At 44.8% G+C, this 17,531-nt stretch overlaps 1 protein-coding gene across 1 annotated transcript in view; it reads right to left on the minus strand.

Moving 5' to 3' along the window:
• Positions 1-17,531, minus strand: part of UPP1 (uridine phosphorylase 1) — an 87,216-nt gene that overhangs the window by 19,327 nt on the left and 50,358 nt on the right. The window contains exons 3-5 of the mRNA XM_089669438.1: positions 12,086-12,206; positions 5,601-5,759; positions 4,787-4,901 (exon numbers count right to left, since the gene is read on the minus strand). Of these exons, the coding sequence (XP_089525564.1) occupies positions 4,787-4,901; positions 5,601-5,759; positions 12,086-12,206 (395 nt within the window). The remainder of the gene's footprint in view (positions 1-4,786; positions 4,902-5,600; positions 5,760-12,085; positions 12,207-17,531) is intronic.

Raw genomic sequence — 17,531 nt, forward strand, 5'->3', positions numbered from 1 at the left:
ATGCCAAGGTCCTGGGTGTCACCCTGGACTCAAACCTTTCCTTCCTACCTCATGTCCAATTACTATCAAGGTCGTGCAGGCTCCACCTCCGCAACATCTCCAAGATACGTACATTCCTCACCCCAGACACTACTAAACAACTCGTACACTCCCTCATCATCTCACGCCTGGACTACTGCAACTCCCTTCTCACTGGCCTACCCAAGCAAACGCTATCCCCACTCCAGTCTATCCTGAACTCAGCGGCGAGACTCATCCACCTTACCAACCGCTCCACATCCACCACCCCCCTCTGCCAATCCCTTCACTGGCTCCCGATTGCCCAACGCATCAAATTCAAGCTGCTAACTCTGACCTACAAAGCCATTCACAATGCCGCCCCAAACTACCTAACCGACCCGATACCCAAATACCACCCTATCCGTGCCCTTCGCTCCTCACAGGACCTCCTACTGTCTAGCTCCCTGGTCTCCTCCTCCCATGCCCGATTGCAGGACTTCTCCAGGACTTCCCTCATCCTCTGGAACTCTCTACCCCCAATCCATCAGACTGTCACCTACCCTCCTCACCTTCAGGCGCACCCTGAAAACCCACCTCTTCAGGGAAGCCTACCCCACCCTCACCTAACAACTGACCTCCTCCACTCCTCCCACCACTCCATCCCCTACAGCCATTTCCTCCTGTACCACTTTCATCTCCCTGCTAGATTGTAAGCTCGAAAGAGCAGGGCCCTCGAACCCCTCGTGTGTTGTATTGTTACTGTCTTGTCTCTTGTTCTGTCCCCCTTGCTATTGTACAGTGCTGAGCAAACCCTTTGGCGATATATAAATACTGTATAATAATACAATAATAATAAAATAATCAATTCTTATGCGTACACACTTTGTACACTTGCACAAACTTAGGGATTTTTTAGGATTAGAGTTAGATGTATGAATATTCAAATTATACCAAGCAGGTGCTAATGATCATCAATGTCATATAGAGGTATAAACACAGTCGTTAAGAGCCAATTCACACATGTGTGGTGTGGATTGAAGCTCAGGTTTTACAGCTAATTGATACAGTAGTTGTTCATTGGTTCATGTGAGGTTTATATCAGGTTCAGGACGGGACTAGCTCAGGAACCTATCCTGTTCACACATATGTGGTTTAGAAACGGTTCCCATAGAAGTCAGTCAATAGCCTGTAATCCGCACCTGAACCTGAAGGCACCGCTCAGAAATGATACATGACTCTTTTTCAAACCACGCTGCCAGTGCACCACACATATGTGAGCAGGCACCATAGGAAGCAATGTTTTTTCACATGTCATTCAGATTGGATGCAGGTTCAATCCGCATATATGTCAACCGGCACTAACTGAAACAAAAACAGCTGTGTAGGAGGCTTAAAACTGGGAGAGGAACAGCCAAACCCTGCTACTAAGATAAGGTTGTGGAAGACAGTTCCATGTAACAGGTCATACACCATGGCAAGACTGAGAACAGCAACAAGATACAAGGTAGGTTTACTACATCAGCTAGGTCTCTCCCAGACAGAAATGTCAAAGCAGACTGTGGTTTCAAGATGTGCTGTTCAAGCTCTTTTGAAGAAGCACAAAGAAACGGGCAACGTTGAAGACTGCAGACACAGTGGTCGGCCAAGGAAACTTAATGCAGAAGATGAAAGACACATCATGCTTATTTCCCTTTGACATCAGAAGATGTCCCGTGCCATCAGCACAAAACTGGTGAAAAACCAGTAGGATCCAAGCAAGCATTGTCCTCCATGGAAGAACTGCAGCCAAAAAGCAATACGTCCAATGTCAGGAATGGGCTCAGCACAGGTGGTGCTGGGGCTCACCTGCCTTGTGGGCTGCAGTACCAGTGCTGGCCAGCGGGTACTCTCAGCAGCCAGAATCTCACTCCTGCAATCAAGCCATCACCTGAGGCTGATTGCAGGAGGTGTATTTAAGCAATGCCCCGCCCTTTTGTCAGTGCCTTGGTGATTGTTTCCCATGAGCCCCTGTACCTGGTATCCTGTGTTCCTGCATATCTGATTTGTTGCTGACCCTGCTTTGATCCTGACCTCTGCTGACTTCTCCTGCCCTGATCCCTGGCCTGTCTGACTTCTCTTGGATATCCTCATTGGATCTGATCTCCTGTTACTGACCCAGCGAGTGACCCGACTATTCTGTGCCTGCTGCCTTGTACCGCGCTGTCCCCACTGTTACCGACCCGGCCTGTCTGACTACGCTTCTGCTCAGCCATCCATCCGTCCTGTACGGACCCATTCACCTCTTCACGTCAGGCTCTCCTCCAGAATATGCCTCTGGCGGATCCCTCTATCACCGGTGGGTGTACTCAGGGGCCGCGACCTGGTCTCTGTCTGCTCCAAGTCCATCCCCACCATCAGTGGCCCTGGTGAACAAGCAGACTGGGACTTAGACTCCGCACTCTAGGGAATCCTATTCCGTGGATTGCTAGAGGAACCGCCAGACGGTGCATTACAGACCCATACGGCCTGCCTGACCATTCCACCTCTCCAGCCCTGACCACGCCTGTGTTCCCACACATTTCTGGTCATACCCGGATCCCTGACATCCAATGTGGAAACAAGACTCAGTGACTCAACTATGCATGAAAATATAGGAGCTGGGGCACAGAAAAATAGCAGCAGGGTTCTGGACTGATGAGTCAAACTTTTAAATGGCTGTAGCAAAAGGTGGTTTGTTCACTGAAGGGCTTAAGAGCAGTACAATAATGAGTATCTACAGACAGCAGTGAAGTAGGGTGGAGGTTCCTTGCAGGTTTGTAGCTCAATGGTGTCCTTAATACTGAGAAATACAGGCAGATACTTATCCATCATGCCATACCATAAGGGAGGTGTATGATTGGCCCAAGATTTATTCTGCAACAGGACAACAACCCCAAACATACAGCCAATATCATTAAAAACCATCTTCAGCATAAAGAAGAACAAGGAGTCTTGGAAGTGATGGTCTTGCCCCAACAGAGCCCTCATCTCAACATCAGAGTCTGTCTGGGATTACAGGAAGAGACAGAAGGATTTGAGGCAGCCTGCAGTCACAGAAAATCTGTGGTTAGTGCTCCAAGATGTTTGGAACATCCTACCTGCTGAGTTCCTTCAAAAACTGTGTGCAAGTGTAACTAGAATTTATGCTCTTTTGAAGGCAAAGGGTAGTCACACCAAATATTGATTTGATTTGGTTGTCTCTTCTGTTCATTTACTTTCCATTTTGTTAATTAATAAACTATTAGCACTTCTATTTGTGAAAGCATTCTTAATTTACAACATGTCACACCTGCCTAAAACATTTACACAGTACTATATATATAACATATGTGGGATTTTCCACATTAAGAAGTTGAGGATAAAGTTGAAGATAAGAAAAAGCATATCGGACAGTACTTTTTTGTTGTTGTGATCAATTCATTTTTCACGTGATAAATGATCACCAGAATAATAGGGCATGTGGTACACAATTTTCTCTACAGAGAAGAAGATGCTTTTCATGTATTTAAAAATCTTTACTCTTCACACACAACACACCTTTTTTATTATTATTATTATTATTACTATACAGTATTTATATAGCGCCAAAGGGTATGCTCAGTGCTGTACAGTAGCAAGGGGGACAGAACATGAGACAAGACAGTAACAATACAATACATGAGGGGTTCGAGGGCCCTGCTCTTTCGAGCTTACAATCTAGGAGGGAGGGGAAGGTGGCACAGGAGGAGATGGCTGTGGGGGATGGAGTGGTGGGTGGAGTGGAGGAGGTTAGTTGTTAGGTGAGGTCGGGTGTTAGGTGAGGTTGGGGTAGGCTTCCCTGAAGAGGAGGGTTTTCAGGGTGCGCCTGAAGATGAGGAGGGTAGGTGACAGTCTGATGGATTGGGGTAGGGAGTTCCAGAGGATGGGGGAAGTCCTGGAGAAGTCCTGCAATCGGGCGTGGGAGGAGGAGACCAGGGAGCTAGAGAGCAGGAGTTCCTGTGAGGAGCGGAGGGCACGGGTAGGGTAGTATCTGGGTATCAGGTCTGTTATGTAGTTTGGGGCAGCATTGTAAGTGGCCTTGTAGGTCAGAGTTAGCAGCTTGAACTTGATGCGTTGGGCAATTGGGAGCCAATGAAGGGATTGGCAGAGGGGGAGGCAGATGTGGAGCGCTTGGTGAGGTGGATGAGTCTGGCCGCTGAGTTTAGGATCGACTGGAGTGGGGATAGCGTTCATTTGGGTAGGCCAGTGAGAAGGGAGTTGCAATAGTCCAGGCATGAGATGATGAGGGAGTGTACGAGTTGTTTGGTGGTGTCTGGGGTGAGGAATGTGCGTATCTTGGAGATGTTGCGGAGGTGGAGCCTGCAAGATCTAGATTGCAGTGGGGTAGGAAGGAGAGGTGGGAGTCCAGGGTGACACCCAGGACTTTGGCGTGTGGGGTGGGAGAGATGGTGGCGTTGTTAGTAGTGATGGAGAGGATGAAGGGGGGGCACGGGGTGGGGGGAAGACCAGGAGCTCGGTTTTGGATAGGTTAAGTTTGAGGAAATGGAGCGACATCCAGTCTGATATGTCCAAAAACATTTCTAAAGGTACAATAGCCATTTTAAACATATCAATATAAGTTAGGTTTTCATTCTACTAATGATCCATGGAATCCAACAAATGAAAAATAATGCCATGAAATATTCTATCCAAACAAGCTCTTGACTTACAGATACATTTAAGCCAGGATTTTTCTAGTGTTCAGTTTAAGTGGCTACTGAAAATTCATAAAATAATCTGCATACTTTACCTATGCCTCCAGATGTACCAATACGAATAACAGTGACATCAGAACATTTGGAATGATACAAAAGTTTGATCAGTTCGTGAAGCATTATTGATATAGATGGAATTCCCATACCATGCTGCAAGAGAAAAATCCATAGTATTGAAATTGGTCAAACCTTTAAGTCATTCCTTCTTAGCACCATAATGAAAGGAACTTGATGGCTGAACACAAGCTACAAGCATAGGACTAGTACGTCAACAAGAGGAATGATTACGGGAACAGGCAAACATCTAATACGGAATCTGTATTTAGAAGCAATTAGGAAAAGATCAATCAGAGAGCCCACAGAAAATAGAGGTGACTACCTCAGCCTTCCACATTTTACCTTTCTCACTTCTACATAACAACTGAAATGTTACTTTCCCCATCAACTTATCCCTCATGGTTATTACCTTTTGTATCAGTTTCCTCTCCATTTAGATTGTACGCTCTAATGAGCAGGACCCTCCTAACCCTCTTGGATTGAATTGTATTGTAACTGCACTGCACTGTCTCCCATTATTTTGTAAAGCATCATGCAAACTCTTGGTGCTATATATAGTCATAATAATATTTCATTTCAGATCTTATTTCTTCTTTCATAAAAATATTCGTAAATAAAAACTGTACACCTGGCCTAGTAGCAAACATTTCTAAATTAATTTAATGAACATGTATTTTTCACGAAGAATGAGGAGCTCATAACCATCAAAAGAGAAGCCGTGACAGATTCTGTTTAGCTACTAAAGCATATTAGCATATAGATTGATGTATTTAGGTACAATGATTAACTTACACTGATGGACAGCACTGGTCCTACTTTATACATGGCATAGCGGTCTGTTCCTGCACAGATGTTCGGAATGTCTTCTTTAGGGTCTCCCATTTTCAGCTCCCCAGTAATGTACTGAGCAAAAGCTTTCATCCTTGATGGACTGCCTCCAACACATACAAACTAAAAACAAGACATACAGTATATTTATTATAAATTGGTAGAAGTAAATATTTTAGCCATAGTTATACCTTTACACCATCTATTGTGAAAATATTAGATGTAAAAGCTGAAGGACTCCTGTCACATTAATATTGGCATTGCATTACATCAATTCAAATCTTCAGAATTCCTAATTGTTAAAGATTTGCCAGCTGTTTGACCTATTAGATGTTGATAATGTATTTTCAGCTAGTGGATATTTGTACTTGCTTATTCTATACCCTGATTATTGTATTGTATATACATATTTGTATTTGCTCCCCATATAGCTGTGATTTAAATATGAAGAAATTAGATTTACAACATTTCTTACAGATAACCTTTGCTGGGATAGGTGGCCATTGCTGTAAATGTGTGTTACCTGGCTATCTTTTGACCCAGTACTTTCTGAGTCGCTCTCCTGGATCTGTTCTGTATACCTAAAGAATAAGCATGACAAACAAGCAAAACTATATAGTATGAGGACCATCCTAAACAATCAATTCAATGTGTATCCAATTGTGTAGACCTTTACAGTGCATAGTTGTTGGTAGATCTCACAAACATTGCACAATTAGATTGTATAGTGTTTGATAGTTTAAAGCTCCTTCAGAACTGTGAAGTGGTAATGCTTGCAAGATCATATGTTACATTGTATTGGGCTCTGCAATGCCATTATTTGTTAATATTGGTGCTGAAGACTGCGCTGGACTGACTGGATCAGTCACTGGTCATAGGTGGGTGGTTAGGGAGATGTCCCTCCAGTGAGTTGTACCCAGGGGCGGACTGACAACTCATCGGGCCCCCGGGCAATAGGGGATCATGGGGCCCCTGTGTCCTTGCCCAAACTCAAAAAAGCCTATGACAAAGGTACCAGGGGCATCTCATGAGGCCCCCTACTGTGCCCGAGTTTCCAAATGGTCAGTCTGCCGCTGGTTGTACCCAATGGTGGATACTGGCGGTAAACCCTCTTAGGGTTTGGGATGCTGCCTTTCTCGTATGCCCTTGAGGTCGTTTCCATACATATTATTATTATACAGTATTTATAAAGCGCCAATAGTTCGCTCAGCGCTGTACATTACAAAGGGGGACAGAACATGTGACAGAACAATACCAATACAATGCAAAACATGAGGGGATCGAGGGCCCTGCTCTTTCGAGCTTACAATCTAGGAGGGAGGGGATGGTGGTACAGGAGGAGATAGCTGTGGGGGATGGAGTGGTAGGAAGAGTGGAGGAGGTCGGCAAGTTAGCAGGGGGTGGGGTAGGCTTCCCTGAAGAGATGGGTTTTCAGGGTGCGCCTAAAGGAGAGGAGAGTAGGTGATAATCTGATGGGTTGGGGCAGGGAGTTCCAGAGGATGGGTGACACCCTGGAGAAGTCCTGGAGGCGGGCATGGGAGGAGGAGACCAGGGAACTAGAGAGAAGGAGGTCTTGTGAGGAGCGGAGTGTGCGTGTTGGGCGGTACTTGGATATTAGGTCAGTGATGTAGTTCGGAGCAGTATGGTGGACAGCTTTGTACATCAGTGTTAGGATTTTGAATTTGATCCATTGCGCAATCGGAAGCCAGTGGAGGGATTGGCAGAGGGGGGTGGCGGAGACAGAGCGGTTGGAAAGGTGAATGAGTCTGGCAGCCGTATTCAGGATGGACTGAAGCGGGGATAGCCAGCGGAGAGGCAGGCCAGTGAGGAGGGAGTTGCAGTAGTCGAGTCGTGATATGATGAGGGAGTGGATGGAATAATAGAAAAGAAGGCATTCCTAATCTCCAAAAGAATGCACTTTTGATGGTAGATTAAGAGGCATTTACTGAGAATAACAAGGGATGGAGAAGTGGCGGGGTTCGAACCTGTGCAAAGTAACTTGGAAAATATATAACCGGCGTGAGAATTTTTCTCATTTAGTAGTGTGCAGCAACAGTCCTGAAGAAGAGAGAGTCTTTTCTCCTGAAACGTATTGGCTTGATGTACTTGTTGTTACTCTCAATAAATGCCTTTTAATCTACCATCTGAAGTGTATTCTTTTGGACATCAGGCGCTCATTCTTTTCTCTCATTCCAATTATTTGTTAATGGCATCTCAATGCACCTAGCCATTTCATGTGCATTGCATTGCACTGCAGTACATGGTGACCTATTACCATGTGTTGTGGTGCAGGTCATGGATTTAGATGGAGTACCTCAGCGGCCAGTAACATGTAAAATCATGCACCAACACACATGCATGGGCATCACACAGAGGAGAACCCAGACAGCTGCCTGCATAGTAAAAGGCGGTGTAAGGTTGTTGTTTATTTTAATTACATTGATAAAAACATTTACACAAATCTAATCACATTTTCACGTATATCTATAAATAAAGGGCAATAATGGGTGGGACAGTGGCTTAGTGGTTAGCACGTCTGCCTTGCAGTAAATGGGTCATGGGTTCAATTCCCGACCATGGTGCCTCCTGCATGGAGTTTGTATGTTTGCATGTGCTTGCGTGGGTTTCCTCCGGGTGCTCCGGTTTCCTCCCACACTCCAAAGACATGCTGGTAGGTTAATTGGATCCTGTCTAAATTGTCCCTAGTATGTATATGTATGAATGTAAGTTAGGGACCTTAGACTGTACACCTCTTGAGGGTTAGGGACTGATGTGAATGTTCAATATATATGTGTAAAGCGCTGCATAAATTTACAGCGCTATATAAGTACCTGAAATAAATAAATAATTTTCCTTTAAGCAAAAACTGTTCTTAATTGGGCTTAAATTATTAAACAAGTCCTCTTCTGGACTACCTGGAAGTACAGGGGTCTCACATTTTTGTCCATTTTGGAGCTATCTATTCTATCTTTAGAGGAGAGGACAGTCATGGACACTGAGCATTGACAGTACTTGTAATTAAGTCTGCAAATCCCTTTAGAAAAGTGAATTCATTAACAGGGGCGGACTGACAACTCATGGGGCCCCCGGGCAATAGGGGATCATGGGGCCCCTGTGTCCTTGCCCAAACTCAAAATAGCCTATGAAAAAGGTACCGGGGGCATCTCATGGGGCTCCCTACTGACCCCGGGCCCTCAGGCAGTGCCAAAGTTTCCAAATGGTCAGTCCGCCCCTGTGCACTAAGCTGTAAATGTCTCTGGATCCCACACCCATAAGAGTTCTAGAGCCAGTTTGTAAAAGCTTTTACAGTATATAATTAAAGATCTTTGCCCAATCTCATCTCTGCCCTGGCTTCACAGACATTGTTCACCATGTTGGAAATACTATAGATAAAATACAAATGTTCTTTTAAAGAGAATAATGCTTTACAGAATATATGACTGATATAGATTTCACTAAATGCATGGTTTTTTGCATTAAAATAACTCTTGCAGTATTTATCTAAAAAGTAGTTAATTCACTAAAAACATGCGTTATTTACCAAATATATCAAATATTTATACTTTGCAATATTTACCATTTACATTTAGTGTTATTTTTGGTATTGCTAACACTGAAACCAGAGGAAGAAATAAACGTGCAAAAAAATTATGAAATTGTGAAAATGTTCTAGTGTGCTTTCATTCATAGAACAATCTCCCTCTGGTGAAATGTTGCAATTTATTTTCATTCCTGAGCTCAGGGCAGAACCATTCCACACTGATACATTGTATACTTTTAACTTTCTGGCCAGTGCAGAGTTCCCCTCATTGTTATTTTGTATATTGTAAAATACTGACTGCCTAGGGCAGGGGTCTCCAAACTTTCTGAACAAAGTGCCCCATCATTGGTGTCGGTAGGAGGAATAGTGCCCCATCACTGGTGTCAGTGGGAGAAATAGTGCCCCATCATTGGTGTCAGTGGTAGAAATAGTGCCCCATCATTGGTATCAGTGGGAGGAATAGTCCCCCATCATTGGTATCAGTGGGAGGAATAGTCCCCCATCATTGGTATCAGTAGGAGGAAAAGTCCCCCATCATTGGTATCAGTGGGAGGAATAGTCCCCCATCATTGGTATCAGTAGGAGGAATAGTCCCCCATCATTGGTATCAGTGGGAGGAATAGTCCCCCATCATTGGTGTCAGTGGGAGGAATAGTCCCCCATCATTGGTATCAGTGGTAGAAATAGTGCCCCATCATTGGTATCAGTGGGAGGAATAGTCCCCCATCATTGGTATCAGTGGGAGGAATAGTCCCCCATCATTGGTATCAGTAGGAGGAATAGTCCCCCATCATTGGTATCAGTGGGAGGAATAGTCCCCCATCATTGGTGTCAGTGAGAGGAATAGTCCCCCATCATTGGTATCAGTGGTAGAAATAGTGCCCCATCATTGGTATCAGTGGGAGGACTAGTCCCCCATCATTGGTGTCAGTGGGAGGAATAGTGCCCCATCATTGGTGTCAGTGGGAGGAATAGTGCCCCATCATTGGTATCAGTGGGAGGAATAGTGCCCCATCATTGGTGTCAGTGGGAGGAATAGTCCCCCATCATTGGTATCAGTGGGAGGAATAGTTCCCCATCATTGGTATCAGTAGGAGGAATAGTCCCCCATCATTGGTGTCAGTGGGAGAAATAGTGCCCCATCATTGGTATCAGTGGGAGGAATAGTGCCCCATCATTGGTGTCAGTGGGAGGAATAGTGCCCCATCATTGGTGTCAGTGGGAGGAATAGTCCCCCATCATTGGTATCAGTGGGAGGAATAGTCCCCCATCATTGGTGTCAGTGGGAGGAATAGTCCCCCATCATTGGTATCAGTGGTAGAAATAGTGCCCCATCATTGGTATCAGTGGGAGGAATAGTCCCCCATCATTGGTATCAGTGGGAGGAATAGTCCCCCATCATTGGTATCAGTAGGAGGAATAGTCCCCCATCATTGGTATCAGTGGGAGGAATAGTCCCCCATCATTGGTGTCAGTGAGAGGAATAGTCCCCCATCATTGGTATCAGTGGTAGAAATAGTGCCCCATCATTGGTATCAGTGGGAGGACTAGTCCCCCATCATTGGTGTCAGTGGGAGGAATAGTGCCCCATCATTGGTGTCAGTGGGAGGAATAGTGCCCCATCATTGGTATCAGTGGGAGGAATAGTGCCCCATCATTGGTGTCAGTGGGAGGAATAGTCCCCCATCATTGGTATCAGTGGGAGGAATAGTTCCCCATCATTGGTATCAGTAGGAGGAATAGTCCCCCATCATTGGTGTCAGTGGGAGAAATAGTGCCCCATCATTGGTATCAGTGGGAGGAATAGTGCCCCATCATTGGTGTCAGTGGGAGGAATAGTGCCCCATCATTGGTGTCAGTGGGAGGAATAGTCCCCCATCATTGGTATCAGTGGGAGGAATAGTTCCCCATCATTGCTATCAGTGGGAGGAATAGTCCCCCATCATTGGTGTCAGTGGGAGGAATAGTCCCCCATCATTGCTATCAGTGGGAGGAATAGTCCCCCATCATTGGTGTCAGTGGGAGGAATAGTCCCCCATCATTGGTGTCAGTGGGAGAAATAGTGCCCCATCATTGGTGTCAGTGGGAGGAATAGTGCCCCATAATTAGTGTCAGTGGGAGGAATAGTGCCTCATCATTGGTGTCAATTGGAGGAATATGGCCTCATTATTGGTGTCAGTGGGAGAAATAGTGCTCCATCATTGGTTTCAGTGGGAAGAATAGGGCCCCATTGTCAGTGTCAGGAACTATGCTCCACTGTTGCTGACAGTGGGAGGAATAACAGTCCAAGGGCCAGATAAAAGCAGGCAAAGGGCCACATCTGGCAGTTTGGAGACCACTGGCCTAGGACAAAGACAGCATGCTGTGCAACCCCCCGTTCATGATGTGCCAGCTTAGAGGATCCGCTTAGGGCATGCACAACCCGCACCTCCTCCTGCCCCTCTCCTTGCTGTTCCTAGTGCTGGGCTGACAGGAGTAATGATGCCGCTGTCACTACACCTGTGAGCCTTGTAACAGAAGGAACTCAGCACAGAGTGCCCCCATCCCTGCAGTAAACCATTGCGCCCAGGGCGGCCGCCCCTCCTGCCCACTGCAGTCCTGATAATGAATGTTTGTGTTCTTTAGTTAATTGACTTTAATGATTTATCTCTCTTTTTATTGCGTTATTTACCTCACAATTTTAACAAATGTGCAGTATTAACCTCACATTCAATATTTTACTTTGCTGAATTGACTCTATTATCTCATGCAAGATTTCTGAAAAATGGGTCACATGACCTTCGTATCGCATGCGATAACCTTTAGTGAATTGACCCCATAGTCTTTTACAAAACATTTCTTCTAAACATTATTATCATTGTTGTGACTGAAATCTAAATGGGAATTTTCAGACTTTTAATTTTCTTGCCTTAACATCTCCAAACAGTGCTGGGAAGTCGTGTGTATTTGTTCCAAGATCAAAATGATATAGTATATCTTCTTTCATCTGTTCCAGGTGAGGGTTTGAGACTTGAAGAGTCCTTCTTTCTCTAGCAATACAAAATGTAAGAAAATACAGATCACTGAGCAGTGATGTATGTGGCTAAGGTGATATTCAGCTAAATAAATTACAGGTGCATGTCAGGAATGGATTCACCACTGGTGGTGGGACTCACCTGCCGTGTGGGCTGCAGTACCAGGGCTGGCCAGCGGGTGCTCTCAGCAACCAGAAGCTCACTCCTGCAGGCAGCCATCACCTAAGGCTGATTACAGGAGGTGTATTTAAGGAATGGCCAGACCTGCAGTCAGGGCCTTGGTGTTGTTTCCCATGAGCCCCTGTACCTTGTATTCTGTGTTACTGTTCCTCTGCCTATCTGATTTGTTGCCGACTCTGCATTGTTCCTGACCCTGCTGACCGTCTCCTGTTTAACCCCTGGCTTGCCTGACCATCCTTCTGCCTGACCCTCTGTACCGTGCTGCCCGTGAGTTACTGAACCCGGCTTGTGACCCTGACCATTCTCTGCCTGATCCTCTGTACCACGCTGCCTGTGAGTTACTGAACCCGGCTTGTGACCCTGACCATTCTCTGCCTGCTCCTTCGGTACCTCACTGCCCGCACGTTGCTGACCTGGCCTGCCTGACTACGCCTTACGCTACCCAGATGATCCATCCTGCACGGTTCCTGCACATACTAAGATTAGTAGAAGGTTGGTTTGTTTACTGTGCGTTGTATATTTGGGTGGCTAATAATAAATTGTATTGTTATTATATCATTCCTGAAGCCTGTTACGTCCCTGTGTCAGTCCACACATTTCTGGTCATACCCGGATCCTTGACATTGCATCACAACAAAGGCTATGCAAAGTCTTACAATTCACTTTTTTAGTGTGCAGCCACAAGCCACAGCCTGAAAAGAGGAACCTGTCCCCTGCCAACATGCTGCAGAGGAGGACCCTTGCTTATTATGTGGAAACTGTGGTCATTCTGCAGAGATTGCACAAGCTCCTTGCTGATTAGCATGGATGACCTTAGGAATGTTCGAATTCCTGAGCGAACTCAGGGAGCCTGCCAGGAAGCTGACAATGTGCCAATCATCTGAGAATGAGAAATTCCCTGCCACAAATACATGGCTGGTCCCTGGCAACAGCATATATACTGTGGGAAGATGGCTGTGAAACCTTGTGGCTTTGTGGCTGGCTTTCTACTGTGCATGCATGAGCTGTGCTATGCTTTGTGAATCGTCCTGCAATCTTCTGGGACTTGTGATGTGTCCCAGAAAGCTACAAGGAAAAGGAAGGAGGGGGGGCTATCAAAACTAGGTACTCATTCCCCCAAGAAAATATAATATTCCAAATGGTGGTGGTGGTGGGGGGGCATAAAGCAGAACTTTCCTTTTGGGTGAAGTTCTGCTTTAAAGTACGTCTTCATGCTCCTGTACGACAGTCTAAGACTTGGTTCACACTTATGCATGCGTGTTTACATGTGCATGTCATGGGTACAGCAGCCCGTTCATTTGAATGTGCATGTCATGGGTACAGCAGCCCGTTCATTTGAATGTGCATGTCATGGGTACAGCAGCCCATTCTATTGAATGCGCATGTCATGGGTACAGCAGCCCATTCTATTGAATGTGCATGTCATGGGTACAGCAGCCCATTCATTTGAATGTGCATGTCATGGGTACAGCAGCCCATTCTATTGAATGCGCATGTCATGGGTACAGCAGCCCATTCATTTGAATGCTCATGTCATGGGTACAGCAGCCCATTCATTTGAATGTGCATGTCATGGGTACAGCAGCCCATTCATTTGAATGTGCATGTCATGGGTACAGCAGCCCATTCTATTGAATGTGCATGTCATGGGTACAGCAGCCCATTCTATTGAATGTGCATGACATGGGTACAGCAGCCCATTCTATTGAATGTGCATGTCATGGGTACAGCAGCCCATTCATTTGAATGTGCATGACATGGGTACAGCAGCCCATTCATTTGAATGTGCATGTCATGGGTACAGCAGCCCATTCTATTGAATGTGCATGACATGGGTACAGCAACCCATTCTATTGAATGTGCATGTCATGGGTACAGCAGCCCATTCTATTGAATGTGCATGTCATGGGTACAGCAGCCCATTCTATTGAATGTGCATGTCATGGGTACAGCAGCCCATTCATTTGAAAGGGCTGCTGTACCCATTAGAAATGTGAGGAAAGAAGTCCCTTACCTTTTTTTAAAAATATGCTGCATGGAACCTTATCATGCTGTGGTATCATGCAGTATTGTACCTATGAAAGCACGAGCAATGCATTTTACCTGCGGGTTGGGATTGTGTGCGATTACGCATGCGTTCTAGACCTGCACATATGAGAACCTACCCTACACAATTATTAAACCCAGTCACTACTCTACTGTATGTGATGTGCAGGTGTTACAAAGTAACAAAAATCTTCATTTACCTTCCCTGACTGAGACACAGATTCCCTTACCAGACACTGCATCTCACAGTGGAAGGATTTCAATCGAGAAATCAGTTCCCAGGACTAGGTGTGGCCAAGTGCTAATTGACAAACTACAACTTTGTCAATCAGCAGTGACAATGCTAATAGCAACTTTTTTTTCATCCCATTATATTGGGAACAGGCACAGTCTACATGAGAGTGGCAACTATACTCTGAATTCAGGAGCAGTGCAGTATCATTGCCACACCATCAGAGGATGCTGCCTTAGGTGCAGATGCATGTATAAATAGGTGCTGCAGCATACTATTTTTTTGGTTAGTTCTGCTCAAAAGCACTCATAGATATAAGTTTGTAATGCTATATTAACTTTTTTAAGAACTCTTTTATTCCAATAATTCCTTAAGTTCAAATCTGTAAAATGTTAAAATGAAGAAGGGGTAGATATTAGAAGGTTAATATTAGGTATGTTGCTTTTATTCAGTGATCAAACAACAAATACAACAGTGAATGAGGCTAAATATCCCCAGTAGGCCTTTTTTAAAAATAAGTAATGACAACTTCCAAAACTTATTCTAGCTATACATAGCAGACCTCTGACATTAATGTGCACAGTGTCTTGAGTACTGGAAATTTTAAGAACAGGAAATTTCCCACATTACCATACTAGGATGTTGTAGGCCAAGGTTTTTAGGATTACTACAGAAAATGAAGCCTCACCATGCACAGTTTATATCCTGCAGACAGATTTAGGCAAAACAGAAGGCTGTATAAAAAATGGCACACAATGTATATGTACATAACATGAGTTAAAAAGTATGTAAACCCAGGAAATTTCATATTCCTGATATGTGCCTATGAGTACCTGTGCTTTCTGTGCTTTCCTATTAAAAGCTCTCCTCCAGCTCTGGGTGTCAGACTTGTTCTGACAACCCCCTCCCCCCCCACACACACACGCACAGCCATTCCCTGGGAAGATTAGTGTAATGCTGTTTCCCCTACAGCTCTCCGGGCTCCTTATGCAGCTGAGAACACCTCCATTTCTATTATACATTGTATGGGTTGTGTGACGGACCCCACCGGTACAGGGGCTTTTGGAGGGGACAAGGGGCTAGCCTTCTGCCCACTGATTATGGCCCATGGAGAAAGCAGATCACTCTCTAATGATGGATAATAACATGATGAACACCGAGAGACAATAAATCTTCCCTTCTGGAGTGGATGGAAAGATGTAATATTAACCACTTGCCGCCCAGCCACTGTACATATACAGCGGCAGGGCGGCACTCACAGGCAAAACCACGTTTTAAGACGTGTGTTTTGTAAACAAATAGGGGGAGCGCGCGAGGCGCGCCGCCGCCCTATTTGTCCCGTGGATCACCGCCGCAGATGTCAGTCGCCGGGTCACAGCTGCTCCTTAGCGGCTATGTCCCGGCGATCGGCGGCAAATAGTACACTGCAGTAGCTGTGCTCTCTGTCACTTCCTTCTCAGCTCGAGGATGAGCTGATCGAGAAAGAACAGTTTCTCTTTCTCGATCAGCCTTGTCCCGCCCAGTACACACCCCCGCCCCCTAGTAAAACACTCCCCTCACTCCTATAACCCTTCCCTACAAAATAAAGTTAACCCCTTCCTCCCCAGTGCCATTAGTACAGTGTCAGTTTTTTTTTTTTTGCACTGATCACTATTAGTGTTTTTGGGGATGTCAGTGACCCCAAGTCAGTACCCCCCAATGTCAAAATGTCCGCCGCAGTCCCGCAGTCCTGCCATAAGTCGCTGGTCGCTGCCATAAGTCCCTGATCGCCGCCATAATTCGCTGATCGCCGCCATTATTAGTATAAAAAAAACCCTAAAAATCCCAGTATCTTTCCCGCCATTTGTAAACGCTATAACTTTCATGTAAACCAATTCATTTACACGTATTGTTTTTTTTTTTTAGCAAAGACATGTCGCAGAATTCATTTTGGCAGAAATTTATGACTAAATTTGATTTTTGCATTTTTTTTACTGGACATGTTTTATAGCAAAAAGTCCAAAATATTGTTTTTTTTCCTCAAAATTGTCAGCCTTTTTTTTATAGCTCAAAAAATAAAAACCGCACAGGCGAGCAAATACCACCAAAAGAAAGCTCAATTTGTGGGGAAAAAAGGATGTAAATTTCATTTATGTACCATATTGCATGACCGCGCAATTGTCCGTTAAACTAGCGCAGTGCTGTATAGCAAAAAAATGGTGTAAATTGCAGTATTTATACCATAGTTTGTAGACGCTATAACTTTCACACAAAGCAATCAATATACACTTATTGGAATTTTTTTTACCAAAAATATGGAGCAGAATACATTTTGGCCTAAATTTATAACCAACTTTGAGTTTACTATATATTTTTTATAGCTGAAAATAAAAAATATTGTTTTTCTTCAAAATATTTGGCCTTTTTTTGTTTATAGCATGAAAAATAAAAAGCACACAGGTGATCAAATTACACCAAAAGAAAGCTCTATTTGTGTGAAAAAAGGGACGTAAATTTCGTTTGGGTGCAGCATTGCATGACCGCGCAATTATCAGTTGAATTAGTGCAGCGCCGAGTAGCAAAAAGAGGCCTGGTCTTTAAGGGGGGTAAATCCTCTGGAGGTCAAGTGGTTAATGTTGTACAGATTGATGGTCAGAGGAAATATGGTGGCCCTCATGTGGACTGGGCTGGAGAAGCTCCTCTAATTTGAACATGAAGATACAATATTCCAGCAGTCTGAAAAGTGGAATTAGTTTATGAGTTTTGTCTTATGATGGACAGACTATACAAGTGAAAGCAAACACCTGATAGACAACATGTGTAATGGACTTTGTGTATTCAGGGGTGGGTTTGTTGCCGGGCTGTCTGCGGTGGGCTGCCTGATTAACCTCCTTAGCGGTATT

Source organism: Staurois parvus, unplaced genomic scaffold (assembly GCF_062004578.1).
Source record: "Staurois parvus isolate SC_StPar_1 unplaced genomic scaffold, SC_StPar_1.0 ptg000077l, whole genome shotgun sequence".
NCBI lineage: Eukaryota > Metazoa > Chordata > Amphibia > Anura > Ranidae > Staurois > Staurois parvus.